At 39.4% G+C, this 22,630-nt stretch overlaps 1 protein-coding gene across 3 annotated transcripts; it reads right to left on the reverse strand.

Moving 5' to 3' along the window:
- Positions 1 to 58: 58 nt before the first annotated feature.
- On the reverse strand, positions 59 to 22,265 carry git1 (G protein-coupled receptor kinase interacting ArfGAP 1). Of its 3 annotated transcripts, XM_088427182.1 has the most exons (21): positions 21,923 to 22,265; positions 19,606 to 19,739; positions 18,421 to 18,533; positions 18,076 to 18,181; positions 17,623 to 17,709; positions 17,404 to 17,534; positions 17,205 to 17,299; positions 17,082 to 17,124; positions 16,552 to 16,578; positions 16,036 to 16,084; positions 15,341 to 15,413; positions 14,702 to 14,799; positions 13,894 to 14,005; positions 11,414 to 11,538; positions 9,275 to 9,427; positions 7,825 to 8,166; positions 5,666 to 5,746; positions 4,200 to 4,276; positions 3,888 to 4,055; positions 3,433 to 3,496; positions 59 to 2,626 (listed from the first exon to the last, which is right to left on the reverse strand). In XM_088427182.1, exons 1-21 carry the CDS (start codon positions 21,972 to 21,974, stop codon positions 2,411 to 2,413), a joined length of 2,346 nt encoding a protein of 781 aa, XP_088283308.1. In that variant the 5' UTR covers positions 21,975 to 22,265; the 3' UTR covers positions 59 to 2,410. The 3 variants fall into 3 exon arrangements, with proteins under 3 accessions (XP_088283308.1, XP_088283309.1, XP_088283310.1); XM_088427183.1 differs by lacking the exon at positions 16,552 to 16,578; XM_088427184.1 differs by lacking the exon at positions 7,825 to 8,166.
- Positions 22,266 to 22,630: the final 365 nt, after the last annotated feature.

Consider the following 22,630-nt stretch of genomic DNA (forward strand, 5'->3'; position numbering starts at 1 on the left):
CATGATATATTTGTTTAGGCTTATGGCTGTAGAAAAGAACAGATCATGGACAATTAACTTGTTTTATTATTTTTTATTACAAATGTACAGCTTATGAGTTTCCATTACGACTGACCTTGTTAAGTCATTGTTCTGTTTCTACATTTATACTTTTTTTTTTTCTTTTAGTGTTTTCTGTTAAAAGAGCGCTCCCATTACCAATCTCCCAAAACGTATGCCCGTGGGGTGACGTACAAGGACAGCAACGCAACAGGCCACAGTGCTCGGCCAGTGGTTCAGGTTTGGGCTGGGCTCAAATAAATCACCGTGGAGGTGTTTAGATGTGGATGGAAAATGAGAAGTGCGCTGGGCACAATGAGACTAAACCAGTTAACATTCACACGAGACACTCATCACAGTGTCCACTGAGGTACTGAGAGGTGCCATGTGCATTTTTTGGACCTCCCTCCTCAAGTTCTGAGATGACTTGTAGTGCTGAGCCCAAGCTAGCTTCAGATTTTGTCCTATTCCACCGCACCGCATGTGGCAGTCCTTGCATTGAGCAACCTAATGCACGTGCACTCTGACCTTAAGGTGAGTGCACTACACGCAGTAAATGTGACTTCATCCCGCTGGTATTGGGGGGAGGAAATACTGCAACCAACAGCACAAGCCAACTGCTGGAGCCATCTTGTTGCTGCTCACTCACAAGGCCAAACTTAAACGGATGTTTGATGGATAGCTCTCACTTCCTAAAGCTCACTTGGGCCAACAAATAGACATAAATAGTTCACGGACATAACCCTAACATGTAGCTCAATACAAAATATAGCATGAAAATATAAATGTTCATATATATATATATATATATATATATATATATATATATATATATGGCTCTAGTCTAAAACTTGATCGATGGGAGAAGCTTTCTCAATGGAAGTATTTCTGTTGTTGCAGCAGTCAAAACAGAGATGATCATGTGCAAAGGCATTCAATATTCAATATCAGGCAATGATACATTGCAGGTCTTTTTAGGGCATGGCAAACAATCAGCCCTCACTTAAGGAGGCATGCGACGTAGACGAGAGAAAACCAAACGACCAATTTGAATATTTTGACTCAAGTGCTGAGCAATTTCTTGAAAGTGCTGGATGGGACGTGGCAAGGTGAAATGTCTTGAGTTTTTAAGGATGAGAAAGCAGCGTGCTTAGTTGATTCTGCGCTCCTGAGCACAGTTCAACCAAGCAAACTATATTGGATTCACAACTTGTCTCCTCTCAAAGACTTTAGTTTAGTGAGGCAAATCATCAGACGACAATTAAGAAAATTACAGGGCTTGATTTTACTCACTGGCCTGCTAAAATAATTGGGAAACTGGATCAATGACAAACTTCAGTTAGAAGAAATACATTTCTTGTTGCGGACTGCGACATTCCACAATGGCTAATTCTGAGATGATTCCGCAAGAGAGGAAAAATGAGGCAAATTGTAAAAGAAAAACATTAAAATCAAACAAAACAAAGGAACATGAATAGACTGTTGAGGTGCATGAAATAATTGTAATCCAGGTCTTACGATGAGCAATTTTTGGTCTGACTGTTCGATCCACACACTTTGGCACCCGATTAATCCCTCAGCCGTTGAGGTGTTTCTTTTAAGGAGCAACTTGTCACTCCAAAAGAACGCGCGGGAAAATCCTCAGGACTGTTCACAGGTTGATTGTTAAGCTAAATCCCAATAAGAGTTTGAACAATGTCTCCCTGCGCCACTAAATGAGAATCATAAGTGAGACAAAAATAACAAAACCCATACAGTAAGTAAAAATATCAATACAGAAAATGCAAAACAATACATCACAATTATTCCAGTGTTAAGTGTTTTGTAAGTCTTAGAGATGTCGATCTATCCCAACTCAGCCCGCTCGAAGGGAAACAAAAAAAGAAACATGCCGTGTTGGATCCTTCGCACCCGGCTGCAACGCAAACCAGACAAGATGATGTGTGAGCCGTTCAGCGGGGATCCACGAATCCAGCCTAGCACAGTTGATGTTGGTCCAGGTGATTGAGCTAAAAGGTGGGATGAGCAATGATGGCAGGGGAATAAATAAAGTGGCAAAATGTCAGGATGCTCTTCACTGTACATCAGCACCATGGTGCTTCCTAGTTGGCGTCACGCTTAAAGCCATTTATCTTACACTTCGGGTTCAGCAGCCTGTAGCTTTCCACGTCTGGATCCCTCTACCTCTTCCCTCTCTGTGCTCATTTAATCCTCACGGTTTCCATCTGATTCCTTCCCATGCATAGTCCAAACTTCTCTTCCCCTCTTCCTCCCAAAGATGTGATCACATCGGACCTCCCCGTTCCTCTTTACCCACCCTTGCACCAGCCCGGTCCCGCTCCTTCCCTCTTCCCTCAACATCTTGCACGTGTCATTGTTTCTTCTCGCGGGTGGTGATGGTGACCAGTTGCTTGGCGGCCTTGGCTATGTCGTAGGCGCACTGGATGACCTGCTGAGTGAGGAGCTGATAGTCCACCGCCGGAGCGCCCGGCTCCGAGGGCGCTGCCTTGCGACACTCCACCTGTAAGCGCGAGGCGCTGGAGGCCAACAAGCGGAGCGAGCAGTGGACTGCATCCAGGGCTGGGCGCTAGCAGACATGAGAGCAAATAAAGATTTTAATTGAGGAAAGGATGGGGACGTGGCTAGAGGATCATCAGAAAAGTTGGGCTGAGAAGAAATCAACAAATACGTATGATTGAATGAATGATGTGTTTTGTAGTTTTGATGTGTTTATTATTTTGAGTTATTGACATAAATGCACATTGGACAGCAAAGTCCATTCTTGGATTCCTACAAAAACAACCTAAAGTACTTAAAGTCTAAACTTTCATTTCCCAGCAGCCAAAAAGTTTAAATTGCAATCAAAGTGTATCAAAAGTGATGACAAGAATGTTTACAATGATGAGCATATCCCTTCCACTGAGGATAAAAGTAAAAGAAAAAAGGCAAAGATTTTGAAATGTCTTGAGTCATCATATACTCTAATAATGCATTGCAATAATAACATGAATAATGTTTTGATCGCTCCACAATGTGGGTTTGAGTACAAAGAACCATTTTTGCCCAATTACATCTGTTAACATATTTAACTTCCTCAGATTTTAAAGTACCGTATTTTCCGCACTATAAGGCGCAGCAGATTATAAGGCGCACCCTCAATTAATGACATATTTTAAAACGTTTTCCATATATAAGGCACACCCTCAATTAATAACATATTTTAAAACTTTTTCAATCACAATATAGAAATACTCAAAGTAATAAGAATAATAACTCAAATATGACCAATCTTGTTTAACTCTAAACACACAAAAGACACTGGTAAAGCTTACTTTAGAAAGAAAAGAAAACAGGTAAAAAAGAAAGATCATTGAAGAGAATGTAGTCACTTACTTTGGGAAAAAGTGAGGCCATCTCAGTGACAGCAGAATGGATCTTCTCAGAACACGGTACAAAGCTGAGGAGAATTATTACATTTAAATATCTAAAAGCAATTACGTAACATGATTCTTCCACTTACACCAAATATACAGTATTTATTTTGACTAAGATATCTTGTGCTGAATTTTAAGTTTTTAAATTGCATCGCATTGTAGCAGAATATCTCGATTTTAAAAGGGACACTGCTGAATAGATATATAGATATAGTAGTATAGATATAGTAGTTAGATATGAGTCTCTATGGTCAAGTCTAAGTCCGAGTCTTTAGGTTCCAAGCCAATGTCAAGTTTCAAGGCTTTGATCCACACTTGTTTCCAACACTTGTTTCTTCTATTTTGATTGGAAGTAAGCCACCTAATTTTTGGTACATGTACCACGATAGCATTTTGAGGCTATTGTAATCTTACCTGTCATGTTTGAACTCCTGAGCTGCCCTAAGAAGCTCCTGGATATTCTTGGTCACCTGCTCAGTCTTAAGTATGACGTCTTCCGTGCATGGCAAGGAGGGGTCAGGATCACCCAGTTCTCCCTCCTCAACCTCCCCACGCCCTTCTTCCTCACCGCTGCGACCCATGCTGAATATAGCAAAATAGAAGCTCTCAACATCTAGATTATTCTTGTTACAATTCTTGTTACACCTAAGGACACTTAGACTCTTAAATGAAACAAAAGTACCCATGTCTCGTTATTTGTGTGCAGCGCAACGCGGTGATTCTGACCTTATCGAGGGGTCGTACGTTTGCGTGTTGTCGTAGTCGCTGTCAGTACCACTGCCATGCTTATCCGATTTGGAAATCTGGAGAGGGACAAACAAACCCCTTGGGCGTCATTACTATTCATCTCATTGAACCTTGGCTTTTCATTTCTCATTCTGAGTCAATAGAAATCAATACAGCGTAAGGTATTTCTTTCACACTGTTCCGACCCAAGTACCCATTATCGAGAAATCGAATAGCTTAAGAATAATTGCTTTGTAATGTACACTGGGGATGCTTCCCTGAAAAATAAATGATACCGAATAAAGGATAGTAGATCAATTCTTATTTTCTACATTTCAAGATCTATTATAGGATAAGGATTTAGAATGACAAATATTCATAATAACTTTCTGGGCTCTGGTGGATGATGCCTGGTGCCAAAGGCCTGACTTAATCTTAATTGGGTAAAAGAAAAAAAGTGTAAGCAAGGCAGCTTTATTTACTGTATAAGCAAAGATATAAAACTTAAAACCTTTCAAAAAATACAACAACATTCGGAAGCAAGATAGACAAAACAATAGTATTTTACCAAAATTACCTGTCATAGCTACGGCATTTAAACTTTAAAGACACTTAAAACATTTTCTTGTAAAGATGGGAAAAAACCACTTTCTCGACTTAATTAAAAAAAAAAAACAATTAGAATACCTTATTTAGATATGAGGTGAAAAAACTTTGTAATCTGCATTTAAAAACACTTAAGACTCAAGGCGGACTCCACTTCAGTTGGCACCTTATTCCATTTGGATGCAAGCATAATAGCTACTGTAATTGAAGCTTCACCGTGTTTATCTTTGAATTCCAGGCTCCATTAACTGACCCAAGTCTACAGATCTCTGAGCCCTACTAGGTTTATATTCAATCAATATTTCAATCATGTATTCGGGACCCAAGCCATTTGGTAACACTAACATAATTTTAAAATCAATTGTCCAGCTGATGTTGTTGTGATACATCTCGAGAGAGACTTACTTTCACTGAACATTTAAGAAAAAATGAAATATGCAAGCCAAATATTTTTTTTTGGTTCATGCTATAAGATGGGTTTCAAATTACCAGTATATTTAAAGTGTTTTTGGTTCATCCTTTGTGGTAAAATTAGAACTTCATAACTATTACTGCAGGCACTTGCATTTTTCCATTCATTGTGGAATGGCTTACGGTTTACATTTGCAATTATTGACGCTAACCTACAATATGTTTATGTTTTTTTTTTGTGTGTGTGTTAAAATAAAAGTTTCAAGGCAAACCCAAAAATCAAAGTGCACCAATTCAGTACCAGTGGCAATGCAAAAAGGTCAGAACCTGGTGAGGCTTTACGCTGAAAGTGAAATTAATTATAGGGATGTTCCACGGTATCCTGTCATCCCCCTAATGTCCTGTCCTTGTCATATGTCGTTATCATACATAAGCATTTAAGAACTCACCATGTATCGACCCATCTCTGAAGATCCAGACAAATGTTGGCTTCCATAGGCAGTTAAACCACCCGTACTACCCTTCCTTACCTGTGAACAGAGGGGAGCATAGGGACGGATATAGAAAAAAAAAGGGATGGGATGACAGCAATGGACAAAATAAAGGGTAGAAGATTAGTAGAGAGGGAAGAAAATTCATATTGATGGGGAGGGTGAGAGAAAGCAGAAAAAAAAGATGGTGTCAGCAAGAGCCGGTTTGCTTGCTGTAATCAACACAAAAAGGCCTTCTAGCGGTAACCCTTCTAACTATCAAACATTTGAGAATGTGCAGAGACTATCTATAAAACTAACAGGTCTAACGTTACATAGAGTATCACACAGTTCAAAACTGACTACACGACACTGATGTTCCCCAGTGCTACAACACATCAGAAGCAGAGGGAAAGCACAGTGTGAAGATGAACGGCCAAGGAAACAATGACAGACAGAATGCTTACATCCGGAGGATGCATGGCAGCACTGCAGTGAGCATGAGACAGACAGGTGAGGAGGCAGACAGAAAGACAAACAAGGTAAGTCTTTTGTGAAGATATATGACTTGTATGGTGATCATTGACTGATGTTGGATGATCTCACAGATCAAGTCTATAAAATGGCTGCATATGTATTAAACACTGTCTGACCACATCTACTGTATTCGCATAACGAGCAGTAAAACACAGCTTTATCAAATGTTCTGTCCATACAATAATGGATACGTTAATGTCCTATAATCCACCAGAATGGTTGTAAAAGAATAATGCTTTAAATTGGGCTTGTAGAGTCATGGTGTTGAATGTTGTTGAGCTGTAGTGAAAATGTCATTTGCTCATGTAACTTATTGCAGAAACCAATATATTAGGACTAGCTCGAAGTATGTTGCAGTTCTGTTCTATACCACAGCAAACTACAATCACAAGAACAAACACTGTCGTTTTATTTTTGTAAAAGCAGAATATTCACTAGTGCTATTGTAAGTGCAAATGGTCATAACATTGTGGCAAGGCGATAAAAGTGTGTTTTTGGACATTGTACTGTTAGGCCTTATTCACATGTACCCAAACCAGCATAATTCTACCCTCATCAACTGTAAAAAAAAAATTCCCTACAGCTTGATTTGTTTAAACAAATTTCCTCAAAACAAAAACACCTAAGTGCATCTTAAAATTAATTTACATGCATGTGAAGCCACTCGGCAGCAGTAGAGCAATAGAGAAGATTTTTTTTTTTTTTTTTTTTTTTACAATATTATGTTAAAAAAATGCAGCACGTAATAACTAGCGTCATAGTTTGCAAAAAAAGCAAAGCATGGAAAAAAAGAAAAGACAAAATAGAGAAAGCTTGGCAGTGGATAAAGGAAGCAGGAGCGCATTTTATACGTACATCCCTACTATGAAGACAATCTCGTCCAACGTGAAACTGTGTGATTTTGCATCAGACGCCGAGCAGGTGAAATGTACACCCGCAGTAAAGAGAGGTGAGAGCCGCTTGCATGAGGTATGTGTGTGAGTGACGTGTATAGAGCGATGACATAAAACTCAATTTATGACTTAGATGCAAAACCGGTGCTGGAGAATTTGGCAAATCTCCACTTTGGGTGAAGTTTTTAACCACCTACGTTTTAAATGAAAATGAAAAAAAAAAAACGGGGACATGTGAAAGACAGGGCAGAACACAGATATTAACTCCAGTTTGCAAGAAACCTGGCTATGTGTAAAATAGACTAGACCATAAGCATCTGTTAAATAAAAGAGTTAAATATGAAAGAGGGTGCTGAAAACGTAAATGCAGAAAGTATGCAAGGAGACGTAGGAGCATCACTAGTATTTACAAGCCACTAGACAAACAGATACAGTTCTTAATACTTCTCTTTCTCATTTCACTTATTGCAAACTCCCCCAACAAATGACTAAACGGTACATTGCAGTATTCAATCATTTTAGCACTGTGATGCATTTGGATAGCTGAGGGGGAGATCACACAATGGTGTATCTGTGAAAGAGAAAGAGGAGGAGCGGAAGTGCAGAAAGAGAATGATTCAAAGAGAAATGGTGAGATAGGGATTGGGACTACCACCCATCAATCAGGCCAATTAGGGCCCCCAGAAGGAAGGGAGAGTTCTAACTTACGCTGGGTGTGTTGAGGGGCTGCAGGCGGGCTGCCAGGGAGTCCAGGGCTGGGGGACCATGTGTCGTGGGGTTGGGGGCAGCCCCAGGCTCATACATAGAGAAGGCCTGGCGGTCTCGCCGATGGGGATGGGACTGCGAGGTGGCTGAGGAAGGCATTGCGGTCCCCGAGTGATCCACTCCTTTCCCCAATATAGACATACCCCCACCAATTACTACTCGCATCCCGCCACCCAGCCAGGAAGTTCCTCCTACTCCACCAGGGCCCCCGACCCCATGGCCCATTGGCCCCCCAGTTTGCTGGCCACCCCGCAGCGCACTGTTCTCTGTCTGCATCCGTGTGATCTACATAACAGGAGGGAGGGACCAGGAAGGGGCCAGAGGATGGGAGGAGGTAAATGGGGAGGTTGAACGGAAGGGGGGGGGGGGGTGTCAACTGAATCGTCAAGACAAACATTCATAAGCATACAGTAGGTAAAGGGATGCAAAGGACCTCAAGTCTTAACTGATCTTGGTATGGAGGGGGAGGGGGGTAAATAATGACACATTGCGTTGACATGTTACATGATGAGACTGGGGATGAGGGGAAGGATGGAGCTGTCCAAAAAATGTATATTCAAGTGAAATTAGCTGGGGGTGTAGATGACAATTAAATATAGCTGTCACTAGGGCTGGGCAATTAATGGATTTAGGCATTAGAAATATTTGGACCATCTCATTAATCAAAAAAATGTCAACAGAAACACCAAGGCAAAACATTACTTCCTTTGATCACAAGACACATGTGGTTGGGAGTACCAAAGTAAAGCAAACAAAAACAATGACATGCTAACTCCAAGCAAAATTGAACCAAGACCCCAGAACATTCTTGCTGTGAGGTTGTCATTCATAGCACATGCTGCACTGTGCTGTCAACTTTGAACCTAGAGAAAGACATTGCTACATGAATAAATCTATTGTAAGTGCCAATAAAACCTAAGTATCATCTATACAGTTTATTGTTCTGCACCTGATTGGGTCTCATGATTAGAAACGCAAAGTACGATTGGCGATTAACAATGATGAATAATATGACTATGCAGCCTCAGATACTAAAATGAGAGAGCTACAATCCCAACTAAAAGAAAACAAAATGAAGATAAAATGACCTGGTAACTGATATTAAAAAAATGTGAAAAAGAACCAAAGGTGCCACAGCATAACTGCTTAAGCTCCAACATAACACACATCTCAGCAGGAGATTGCATAGACAGCAAATCGACGCAACTTCATCCTGCCCTCCAGTCAAAATAAAGCATACCATGCATGTTTTTAAATGTCATTGTCTTCTTTTCAAGAGTTCCTTTCATACAGTACTTTTCTTTTACATGTCTGCTGTCACAATCCACACCATATAAATATTCAATGCCTTTCACTGTATTCTGTCCATTCACGCTTCCTTTCTACTTCCTACCTCTTTTTGAAGCCGTCTGAGTTCTTCACTGAGGTTGTTGTTGACCTTCATTAGCTGCTGCACCTTGGCTTCCGAGGAGGCCAGGGCTTTCTTTACTTCCAGGTACTCCTGCAGAGTGATGGGTCCATCGGACAAATCAGATGAGTCCATACTCTGTTTGATGGCCGGTAGAGGATACAGGACAAAAGGTATCAATATTAAGGCACAAAGTGAGTGTGGACTGGCACTTTTCTTTCGTGTTCAAAGTACCTCATTCATTCATACAAGCCACATTTTAGTTGACTGCTTATTTCATGGATGTTTTTTTTTTGTGCCAAGTGCAAGCACAGAGCTAACTTTGATGCTCATAGGCCATGTAAAGTGAAAATATTCCAAATTTGACACACCAAAGAGATTTAAAAAAAAAAAAACACACACACTATTAAAGAGGCTTCTGAATCATTAAAACAAGCGTTTCTAAATGCTTATTAACGCTGTGGGCAGGGTCACATTAAAATCATGGGTGAACATTAAATCATGCTCTGTACAGGCTCAGATGACACCGGGGAAACCCTCTGTTTCAAAAAGACCCTGGTCTGTCCCTTCCAATTTGTTTGCGAGGCAAATAATCTCCGGTAAAAGAAAGGTTTAATGTTTGCTCTTCCATTGGGACAGACATGGATCCTGAATTGCATGCGCTGTGCTCCAAATACTGAAGCATTTAATTTACACATAAAAAAAGTAGTGTGATGTATAGCGTTATCAGATTTTGAATCAATTCTCATATTGAAGTCAGCTCTTTAAGTCAGCAAGATTTTACAAATTTACAAATTTTACAAGCTCAGCATGCAGTGGAATTGAGCTAATTGATCTGCTAATCATCTCAACACTATAGTCACATGTTTTGTTGTACTTTTCTAAGGCTAGGCGGCGCTGGTAGCATGCAACTCTGGCATTACATTGTGAAGAGCTCTAAATTCAGACTATTTATTATATTAAACATGGTCCCTGTCCCCCAACCCTCTAATTGCTAAATCCTGTCTGTGCTCCTTATCCCTGCTAATCAATCAAATAACAGTGCTACAAACCGGAAAAATTACTTAATTTCCTTATATCCCTATTTGGCTAGCATATTTATAGATGCATGATAAATCATCAGGTTTTCAATATGTCCAAAATTGACAACATTTCCAATTTTGAATGGCAGTAAATGAGTCCGACATGGGCTAAATTTGACACCTAAAGGGTGTACCTATCAACCTCTCCGTTTGCATGCATTTAGAAGGGATGGCAGCGTGGCATATTGAAAGTTTTCATGTTTGACAATCTATGCAATATTTTAGCCTCTTAGTGTTTTTTGCATGTTTTTCTTTGATATCACACATCAAAAACATAAAAAAGGATGAGCTGGGTAAAAATTTCCCCCATGGGTAAATGATATATCTCTACAATAGAGTGGATTGTGTTGCATAATGCATAATGCTTTCAGGAATAGATCTACAGATTGCATTTATATAGTCTTAAGAACTACAAAGCTCAGCAGTGTGAAAAATGAAAATCTATGCAGCTGCCTTAAACCCAGAGCTTCAGCTGACTCAAAAATGCGCATGCACACAGAAGAGTTTTGGCTCTAGCCCTTTATGTAACATCCACGCCCACTTCCTGTGACCTTAGAATTTGCAGGACAACAGCACTCTCAAAAAGTGGACCAAAATGACTATCTTTCAAACACCATTTTTGAATAGTCAGTATGAGTTCAATCAAGTAAACTCAGCCCCAAAGAAGAGTCTGAAAACATTCATATTTGACATCTTTATATAAAATGTCACCTACAGTACATAATGTGCACAGTTGAAGTGGGGACATTTTAGGGAATAAATGTATCATCTGCACAGTACTTTTTTTTTAAATTACTTAAGCGTTTCAGTGCCAATGAGTTTGTTTTCCCCTTCCCCTCTTTCTCTGTATAAACAATGCTTCTCTGACAGGACCCCAAATGTGGCTGGTGATGTCACTTGGGAGCTATGTGGCAGCGCTCATAGGGGACACTCCCTGTGTGGCATGTTGCGACAAGCAGTCATGGAAGAAAGCATTAATACGTTTACTGGCTGAGCCTTAATAGTTTTAAGTTGGAAATGCCTTTTCGTCTTAGTGCCATACCTTTGCACGGTTGTTGCGTTGAGTATTGTTGTTATTCTGGGTGGTCAGCTCGCTGTCTGTATCTTCATCAGAGGCTACACTATCATAGTCATGCTGGTCATCATCAAATCCTAGGTCCAATGGGTCTGTTGGAGAAAAATGACATTATATGTTAGCAATATGTATAAGTATTATATCAGGACTTGCCATCTCGTCTGGAAGATCATTTCAAATGTTACATTTTTTTCAGCTCAAAGTATCACTACCATATGATCACTTGTGCATCCTGTCTGTTGCAAACATAGCAAGTAGAGCATTGTTTCATTAATACACATTGCCCAGCAAAGATCTTAGCCCACCTGAATATTTTGTACCTTTTGCCACATTTCAGGCTTCAAATAAAACTGGAACTTTTTGTGACGAATCAACAGAGTGAGAACTGGCAAGTATAGCAATTATTATATTTTACTTTATTATTTTTTTAAACAAATATAAAAAGTAGGAGGTGCGAAATAATGTACCCCTTTTTCTCTCTGTGTCATCGGTTTCTTTGGGGCAAATTCCATCTAAGGTGGACTAATGCAGTGGTTAAGAGTACTGTGGTCTGATGAATCTAGGCATAGGCCGATAACCATGTTTATCAGGCCCTTGAGGGTCGTAATTGTCCACATGTGGTGAGGATGGTTTACCCCGATTAAAAAGTCAAGGTTTCAATAACTGCTAAATCTGTCTATAATCTAACCGTTTAAGGTGCTTCAGATGAGTTTCTTCATCTAACAAGAGGCGTTTAAACAGAGCAGAGTATGATTATTATTATTTTTTTAACCATTTTGGCATGCATATGGGATAAGAGGGGTGTCTTTTGTCTTAATACTTTCGGATCTCACCAGCATGCTGGGGGAAATTACACGTTTGCAAGCAACAAATATGCTGAATTTGATGATGTTGCATATTTCTGGGCAATTGGACAAAGCTTCACCAATCAAAATCAAGTTAGGATGCTTAGCCACTCTCCCAGTGGAGTTAACAGAAGTGTGGTGCGGTGTCTTTAACTCTTTCAGTGCCATGGATGAGAATTTTCGTCTTTTAAAATAGTAAGAACAATAATAAATACTAAAATTCTCATCAAATACGTTTATTTATGGAGGGTAGCTGACACCCTTGACTAATGCTTACCTAGCATAAGCCAATTAATCACTGTAGTAATAACTGTGACCATTGGATAGCAGTTTCCACACATACAACATAGCTATTACCTACATGCAATTCAAAGAAAGGAATGGTAGCCAATCTTTCGTATGATACCACCTATATTTACAGAGACATAGTACACAATATTCTGTTGGCCTTGAAAGAGGAGTGAAAACACTAAATATACTGGCCCTCTAGAGGATATCTTTTCCGATAACGCTTGACACTAGAAGTTAATAGCTTCCCAATGATGGGGCATTAAGAACAATTAAAAAACAACAAAAATGTTAATGCATTTATTTATCTGAACTAAACATGATACAGCTATCTTCATGCACCAAATATTAAGCATTTTATTACAAAATAAAATAGACTGTGCTCAATGGGAAAAAAATTAAGCTGTAATTTTAATCCCATTATATTTTTCCTAAAGGTTATCTTGTCAGAATCTAATATCGACCGAGGCCTAGATGGATCCACACCTCCAAATCCTTTTGGAAAGCCTGAATGCCGTGTCCTACAGGACATAGATGAAAATGATTGTCCAGATTTTTATCAGCACAAAAATCAAGACGGCATCCGTAGTGATACATGGATAATTTGCAGATTTGCAAAGGAGCCATTAATGCTGAAAGGGGCCTACAGGTTTCAGCGCATAATAAGCTGCCATCCATACAACACATTTTACAAGGACATCCCTGGTTCTTTCCAAAAGTCAAGCCACATTCTGTGTGGCATCAGAGCAAAAGCGTGAAAGTATGAAGAAAGCCCTGTCAGCAGTGCAAACCTGTCATCAATTGAATATGCCTGGTTGATTATGAAAAATAAAACAATACAGTAGAGTGCAAAATACAACATCGGAGACCCTAACCGGCGTGTTAAAAAACTGGTCGTACATCAAGTAAGCAAGGGAAAAATTATTACGCTAATGATTAATTTGACAATTAATGTCCTCAGTAATGTGTTGAATGTCGCACATTAAAAATGAGCTATTGCAATAAATTAAAATATTTTTGCTTTGTAGTGTATTCATTCAAATATAGGTTAAAAAGGAATTCCAAATGATGGTATTTTGTCTTTAATGAGAAGGATTTGTAGATAAAATGATGTTCCAAATATTAGTCAATCAATAATTGTGCCATCTTCAATTACAAATCTTCAACTAGAAAGCAAATTCTAGGCTAATACTAGCAACTCTGTAGCTAGTTGAAACTGTATATTGTACCATGTATTCTTCAATCTGAAATATTCAATTAAATCAAAGCTATGTTCCAACTTCTGCTTGTGCAATCCTCCCAACCCACTCTTACCACTTGGACTGCTAAGACCTTTGCCCTGCTGTCGTCTTTTTGCATCACTTAGGATGTCAATGATGAGAGTCGCAAACTCCCGAGCATTGAAACGTGCAAGTTTCTGACGGCCCTGAGGGAGATAGATAGAATATGGAACATATTGAGCAAAAATAATTTGTGCAAATGTGCATTACTTTGGTTTAACTAAAATTCAGTTCAAACATATCAGCTATGTTTTCACAGCATAAAAATCCAGCTGAAAGCTCATGGTTCATTGCCTGTGAGACTGCTGTGGTCAATGGCCACGTGCTGTGGAAAAATACAGTCACACGGAACATTTGGAACGAGTGCAAACACATATGCAATCATTAGTGTGAAGATACACAAACAAAATGAGCATAAGCACATTTAAAATAAAAGAGCAGGCTTGGTTTTGAGCTAAACTAAAATGATTTCTAGCGTGGTGGTTATTAATTTTTTCTCATCAAAGAATAGACAATGGTTATGAAAACTGAATTTTTCATAAGATAAATGTGTAAACAGCACAAACATGCAATGTACAGTACTTTTAACAGTTTGAACATTTTCATGTTCGCTCTTTCAAGCAACAGAGATCAAGATAAGCTACATGAGATGACATGAAGGATGTGTGATTTGCAGAGTGTGCAGAAGGGGAGAAATATGGAACTGCTTAGAGCTCTGCTTTCTGACAACTATTTCACACACTTAAAAAAAAAAAGACACTTTCAGACTGCATTTTTCTTCCCTCATCTGAGTGCATTCTTTTTCTCATGCGTACAATAAATGTGTGCAGGCATAGGTTTACCTGGTTTCGCGTGGCAGAGTATTCAGGGTTGACTGGTAAGAAAGGCACAGCGCTTCGCTCTGTAACCAGAGTACTGTGGTTCTGCGTAGTAAGCCACACTGGAGACGCAAAAACGAGGTCCAAAAATAAATGTGTGTGGTTAAGTAACAATGTCTTAGATGTGTCATCGACAGCCAACTCTTCACAAACAGCTACGTACTGCAAGAACAGATTTTTACAACATGTACAATTGTATTCGACACCTTCAGCCTCTGTGTTTGTGTGAATGCGTGTGCGCACACGTGTGCGCGTGTCCTTACTACTTACCTCCGGTGCAACAGTAGAAGAGCAAAATTGACTGCTCCTTCTCAAGAGAGAAGAGGAAAGAAGGAAGTGCAGAGAAAAGGAGAGACTTGAGAATTTGTGAGGCAGTCTCTCCTCCTCCCTTCTCCATTTCTCCTCCCTCACTGAAAATCTCTTTTGCTTTGCTCCAAATTTTTCGACAACACATTTTTTCTTTTGTTCTTTCTTTTCGATTTTTTCTTTCTTTGACTCAATCCCTGTTAAAAATCTTGAGGACTGCGACTTAAAGAAAAGGTCAAAAGATGACCTGTACAGTAGTTCTACTTTCATTCTTTCCCAAACAGGGAAATGGCTCACCTGCATCATTTTCTCTCCGATCCACTTCATCATAGACATCCATCGCAAGCTCCTCAAACAGACGATTATTGAGCTGTCAGGCAAGCGGACAAATATAGATGTATATATTATATCAAATGCAAAAACAAAAAATGCAAAAAAAGGATAGGACAAAGTCAACAAGGAAAATACTTGGAAAGAGTCTAAATATTTATTTTGAACTAGATCCATGGTAAAAAAAAAAAAATTAAATAAATAATTAACATACTAGATAACAAAATCATCTTCTTGGACAATGCTCTCCTTTTCAAAACATGGACAAAAACGATTCCCAACATGTTAAGACGTCAAATGTTCAACAAACAATTTAAAAAGATCCATTCTAACTGAGCGGGTGGTAACTATGTTAAAGCAGCCTTCTTTACTGTAACTAAATGTAATTATATTAACTTTCTGTAAATGGAAATGAAAAGGAACATTTTCTAAATCAAACACAAAGTTTTACAAAACCTCATAGTCACCTAATTTCGCGTACATTCATACACCAAATTCAATTTGTATTAGGAATGCTGTCTGGCATAAAAATTTGGCTGTGGCAACCCCTCAGAGAAAGGTACTAAGGTTAAAGTCAAAGAACAACATATTGGTTCAAACGCATTGATCCCCCACCCCTAATTGCAATGCAAATTTGAATCCCACGTTTCAACTCAACTCACCGCTTGGAGCTTCTTCTTGGCAGCCTTGGCCAGTTCTGAGAGATCCAAACTAAAAAAAAAAAAAAAAAAACACACACAAAGATAATAATAAAATGAACAGCACCAGTAAACAGCTAGAAACAGCAGCTATGTAGACACACAGTGGGAAAGAGGGTGCTGAACAAGATGGAGAACATGTTGAACAAAATCGCAATAAGAAGAAATGAGTAGTCAGAGATAAGGAAATGGGGAGACAGACATAGCAGGCAGATTTGGATGGATTTACCATCTCCGAGGAAGAATGAAGCTGAGGTGGTGAAAACTACAGCAGGGCAACCATATGCTGCCAATCTGTTGTCTTGCTACTTTACTATTTAAACCTTGTTAATCTTCTGCTTCTTTGTCTAGTGGTAAGGCATTTATTCGGAATGATTTTCATATCATTGCGAGAATTCTTTGTACAAAATGAAAATGGTATAAAAGATAGGGAAGTGAAGACATTTTTGGGGGGTGAGGGGAACAAGAAAGCAAAGATACCTCTGTGTCGGGCACTTAGGACGAGCTCTGGCTCCACCGAGCGAAGCAAAATGGAGAGAACAGAAAACGAGTGAGCAAAAGAAAGAAACAGACAGGAAGAAGGGTGGAGAACTGGCTTAAAATGTTATCCACGGGTACCATTCATTAACTGGGGTGATGTGAGATGCAGGTCCTATTATGGCAACAAAAAGATTTTGCAATGTGTTTGAGCAGTTTAAACTACTTGTGACATCAGCTGTAAATATTTCCGCATTCATTGGCAGCACTGAATCTTCACGAAGGCGCACATTTGGGCAATTAAATCAAAACTCCTGTCGATGAAAATTCAAAATGTAAACACAGAATCTAAATTTTTATCCGGAGTGGGCAAAGCACTGCCATCAGCAGCTTTTATAGAAGAGTTTAAATATACTGTTGTGCCCCCTTCTGGTCACAGGACTAAATTGCATCGACTGTATTACCGGTACTCCATAATACCAATCCTACAGAAACAGGCAGCGCACACAAAACATCACGTATACGGTCCATACCTGTCTGCCATTTGAGGGATGATATAATGGCCATTCTTGTGATCTGAAAGGAAAAGCGCATTATCGTATAATTGTACAACTGCTTGTCACTTTTGTACAGCAACTGCTCCTGCAATGGCTTACCTGGGCGTCGGCCACACAGATAAAAGGCCAGCCTGTCTGTCAACTCATACTGACATTCAACCAGTCTCTCTGCTAACTCGATGTGGCCCGCCTGCCTAAAACACACAAGAGGACCAAATTACTTTTGGAATGTTTTAACAGTTACCATGGATACACGTGCACACTGAAAGTTGTGAAACTATTTTTTACCGGGCTTTACCTGGCATAATCCATGGGTGTGCGTCCATTGATATCGGGCGCGCCAGGATCGGCGCCGTACACCACTAGTAGCTCAGCTTGTAAAATCTGCCCTGCCTTGGCTGCCACATGAAGAGGCGTTGTGCCCTTCTCCTGGGAGGTCAGGGAGACACGGAAGCATGTTAAGACTGACTTAAAGAAAAGGAGTTAGTTGAACAAGACACGTGTGTTATTTGCATACCGGATGGAAGAAGTTGGCCTGAGCGCCGAGGGATAGCAGCCGAAGACACGTCTCTAAGCTTCCCGTTCGCACACTTGAGTGAAGTTGCTGATAGGAAAACAACGAAAGGCAGAGGAATCCAGAGAGAAGAGAAAAAGACACAGGAGGGGACGATTAAGTTTGAGGATGAGATAGAAACAGGCACATCCTTCTTATTGGCTCAGTGAATCTCCACTGCAGCAAAGGTCATTATTGCATCCTGCGTTGTCATTCAATTTACATTGTGCCATGGGGGTTTAATAAGCCAGTTTGCATGTGCGCACAAGTGTCGATGTGTACAGGTTATAGGTGTGGGACACCCACTGAGGTCTGGAAATTAAACATCCTCTGTGCTTACACATGCAATTAAACAGTAAGGTCGAGTCTAAGTTTTATGATTAAGCTAAAATGATGACTCAAGAGTTTTGCACTCACCTTGCTGAGGTCCTTAGTAGTGACGCCGTCGTCGTCGCGACAGGGTAGCTTGTGCACAAAGGCCAGCATCTGGTATTTGGCTCTGATGAACTCAGACTTGGTGGGACTGTACACGGGCAATCGTAGAATAATGTAACCCTCAAACGGTATTTAGTGAATTTGATACTAATACCAGATTGTTATTATTAGGCATTAATATTCACTTAGAAGACATAAAAAAAAGTCCATGTAAAGAAATTGGTGTCACTTTATTATTTTTAGTCTTTCGTCAATGAAAACTATTGAATGAATGGCTCGTGGAATTACAATACACTAGGACTTAAGGTGGTGAGTGACTATGCTTACTGGACTTTGTCCTGTGGGTTGGGTTTCCTTCGACCGCTCTGTACCTGAGCGGGGTCCAGTAGACTGTGTTCCCATATAGAGTTGGCCCCATTGCCAGCCAACGTTTGAACCATCTATACAAATACACATGTTGGACATGTCATTAGAGCTGATCCCACCTTCACCAGCACATACATAAAAAGCAGAAGCAAACTATCCCACCATATTAATACCAAAATGTTGGGACCAACTGAAATGTGACAAATTGAAATTATCTGTGAGCTCTTTGATGAAAATACAGCATTAAAATAAAAACTGACTGAGAATCTTGCTGTCAGTACAGTAAACCCCTGCCAATTCACAGTTTACTATTCACAAACATCACAGTTCGCTATTCACAAACACGCTATTTTGCATTTTCTTCCCCTCTAGTACCTCTCAACTATTTGCAGAATATCTTTCATGCTCATAGATTTTGTGTTCTTTCTCGAAAGTCTTGTGACGCCAAAAGTTGATACCAAAGTCCTGGCTAACAGGAAAACAGTTCTTAGTGAAAAGAACATATTTTTGAAATAATACAGTTCAACTTCTAAGTGAACTAATAGCTATGTGTATTTCAGAGCAGAAATATGTTTACCACATGTGCATATGCACCATTTTGATTCCCTTTTTAGAGTTTCTGCCTTTACTGCAATCATTCAAACATTACGTTTGTGAACATTTAAAGTTTTAGTGTTGTCATATTAACTTCCTTGATATTGTAAGGTTATATCGGTTGTATGATTAACCCTTTTAATGTATTAAATAGATACAAAACACTTGTAAACATTGGCCTGGCGCTTAATAATTACCTCATTCAATCCCAAAGATATCATTTTAATTTGTTTTTTTTTTTATATTCCAGACATCCAATTCCTGGTACTTATTTGTATTCTTTTTCAAATATTTTCAATTGTTAAGCTAAATGAGTGTCTGAAAATGCCTGTAGCTGAAAGACTTAATTCAAAATTATTTTTACATTACACACTCAAAATTAGTATTTGTCAGTCACGATCTGTTATTATTTTGCAAAATATAAACCAATGTGAATTAATGACAGGCGAGAGCGGCCAAATCTGGGACACATATTATTTCCACTATTTTTTTTTTTTTTCTTGGAATGTCAGATGTGGCTTTTGCCATCAATGTATGGTTGCTTATTCTCACCTGCATTAATGCAGGTGGCCATCCGCTATGCCTCAGATGCTTGACTATGGAGATATGACGGCCTAAACTGCGATGGACTGAACAGCATTCATCGCAGATCAGCACCCCTCGGTTGATACTGGTCCAGCCCGGGTCTGGAAAACAACCAAAAAAAAACAACATATGGTTTTATGAGCTACGTTAATATTTATTATGTGACAATGACAACTTTCAACACTGAAGCTGGGGAAACAAGCTTTAAGTCCTTTTTTTTCTTTTTTTAAACAAGCACATCATCTCCAGTGTTCCCACCCAATGATTCTCTTTAGCCCTTTTCCTCACCATGCCTTCAGTTGATAATAATGATAATATAGCTTATCAGCAATAGTTTGAAAGAAATATGCGGTGCAGACTACATATACAAATCAGGGTACAAAGAATGACTTGTCAAAAGTGAGAAAGTGTAAAACTAGAGATCTGGCAGAGCAAACTGGGATGAAAAGACCTGGACAAAAGGTATTAATGGGGAATAAATAGTGCACCATTTGATGATTTTTTTAAGTGCCTGCAGCAGCAGTAACAAAATGTGTTCAATAGAGCTATAGCATAGTTTGGAACTGTAACTCAAAGGCCAGATAGAGATCAATTATTTAAACTATACATAACAGTAAATGTTAAACACACACATACACACACACATACAAACAAACTCTTAATCTATTTTTTAAAATTAAGCTCTAACATCAAGACATGCTAAAAGATATATATATAAAGGCAAAATATTGTCTTTGTGTTTGACAGGACATGAGTAAAAATGAATTTAAAAAAACCCTAGACACATACTTCAAATTGATGTATTTGTTCTTTGCGCCTGTAAATTACAAATCCATATTTCTCAATTCAATGATAGACTTCCATTTTAATTATTCAACACCTAGAATGAAATGCCATCAAACGTTACCTCACTTGACCTTATTTTAATAACCAAAGTATCAAAGGATTACGTGTATGTGTGTGCTCCTGTACAGCTATACTTGTGGGAATCATTTTCAGGATTTCCCCAGCATAGTGGGGACATTTTTGAGAGGCGAGGACATTTAGGCCTTATTCATACCTCTTTTTGTGTGTACACATTTCAAGCGTAGGACTCACTTGCAGAAAATTCTTGAAATCTAACAAATCCAAATGCAACAACAGTCACTGTTGCGGTCATTCAGCTGATGTTTATGTGTGTCTATTAGGTTATTGAGAAGGAGGAAGGAGCTGAGTTAAGTAATAAATTAGTAAGGTGTTGCCAGCATGGAGAGCAGTAGAGCCATTAGGCTATTTTGACAGCTTTGATTACACATTCACTGCAATCAGAGGCACAAGCGGAGAAAGAGCAGCTGTTGTAAAGCTTGTACAAATGAATGAATGCAGGAAACACACATAATCAGCAAAAATTACGAACTTGGTCCGTATTAACCACGATGGGTTGAGCACTGAGCTGTCGTCTAAAAATTCAAGTGAAATGCAAATAAATGTGGCAGTTTTTCTGTCCAGTTTTCAGACATAACAATTTTGGCCAAAGAACGTTGTGCATTGTTACAGTTCAATAACAAAGTGGTAAATGAAAATTGTAAGACCGTTGCCTGCGGCGTGAATGAAACTTGAAAACATTTTATTTGAGTTAAACTAAGAAAAATACAGCAGATTTGTGACATTTTGTTACACATAGTTAACAGTTGACGCATAAATTGTATCATCTTGGGGAAAACTTGTCATTTAGCCAAAGTTGACTAGCGATTTTAGCTACTAGCGACTATGGCCATGATAGGATTAAAAACACAACAAACAAGCGCTCAATGTCCCAAATAATCTCACACACTGGTAGAATAAATGATTTGTGCGTTTATTCTGTGAGCTAGCAAGTCATTTTATCAAAAGCAGAGCAGCGATTGAGAAATTCGACCATTTACTAGGACAGCTACCGCTAGAATGTTAAAGACCAAAAAAATCAAAACAAACCTCTCCGGATCAAAGGGACGTACATTTTTCGTAGCATAACATACGTTGCGGAATCATAGCATAAGACTTTACCCAAAAAACATTCAACAACAATGTTTAACAACAATGGTTAGCTTCTACAAGCTAACGATAGCTCGCATTTAAAAACACGCCTTTTTACGCTCAATATGTGAGGCCTAATGTTTGCTTTGAAGCACTGGCCGTTTTCCTGGTCTGCCCAGCCGCAGAAAGCGCACCCAACCCCAGCCGTTTCCGCCCCAACGTGTCGCTGCCTTGGAAGATTACGCTAACGCTACCGGCTGGACATTTCCCGTGAGTTTCCATTCTCTACCTGGCGCACTGCAGTCAGCGCAGATCTCCGTCCGCTGTAGCTTTCTTGACATATCGGAAGTGTCCGAAATTGAGAGGCGGACGTCGGCGATGATGTGCTAGTTCGCCCTTTCCCCCCGAGCTACAAGAGCGACGTCTCCCGTCAGCAGATGCGGACCCTCAATCCCCGGAAGCCGGCTGATGCGAGAGGTTTTCCCGGCCGGCGGCTGACAGTTTAAATTCCCCGTACTTTCTCCCGCTTCATTCGCTACACGCATGGGCGAAGTAAATTACGCTATATTGCATTTTTGTGCACGTTACGTGGCTAATTGTACTGTGACTGTGTCAAGCCGCTTTCCGCAGTTAGTCGTCTGTAACTGCAGCCTGCAATGGCAGCATCTTGCCAAAAGACGGCAGCTCTTTACCTGCCACACAGCAAACATCCACGCAGCCTACTTACCGTTTTACTTTACTTACAAGGTACACAGTGAAAGATGAAACAAAAACAACCCCCCCAAGCCCACTCAGTTTCTGTACTGATGTAGAAGTACAGATGCTCCTTTGTACAAAGATACAAACTCTAAAATATAAAAAAAAACAACAAAAATAAAAATAATGTATGCGTTTTGATACAAAATAGTTAACCTGATATGAATAGCATACTTACTGAGATTAAACAATAATCTTGTTTTTTAATTCAATGTTTGAATAAAATTTTAATACAGATGCG

The sequence above is a fragment of the Hippichthys cyanospilos genome, chromosome 11 (genome assembly GCF_059441005.1).
Source record: "Hippichthys cyanospilos isolate Australia breed blue-spotted pipefish chromosome 11, RoL_Hcya_1.0, whole genome shotgun sequence".
NCBI lineage: Eukaryota > Metazoa > Chordata > Actinopteri > Syngnathiformes > Syngnathidae > Hippichthys > Hippichthys cyanospilos.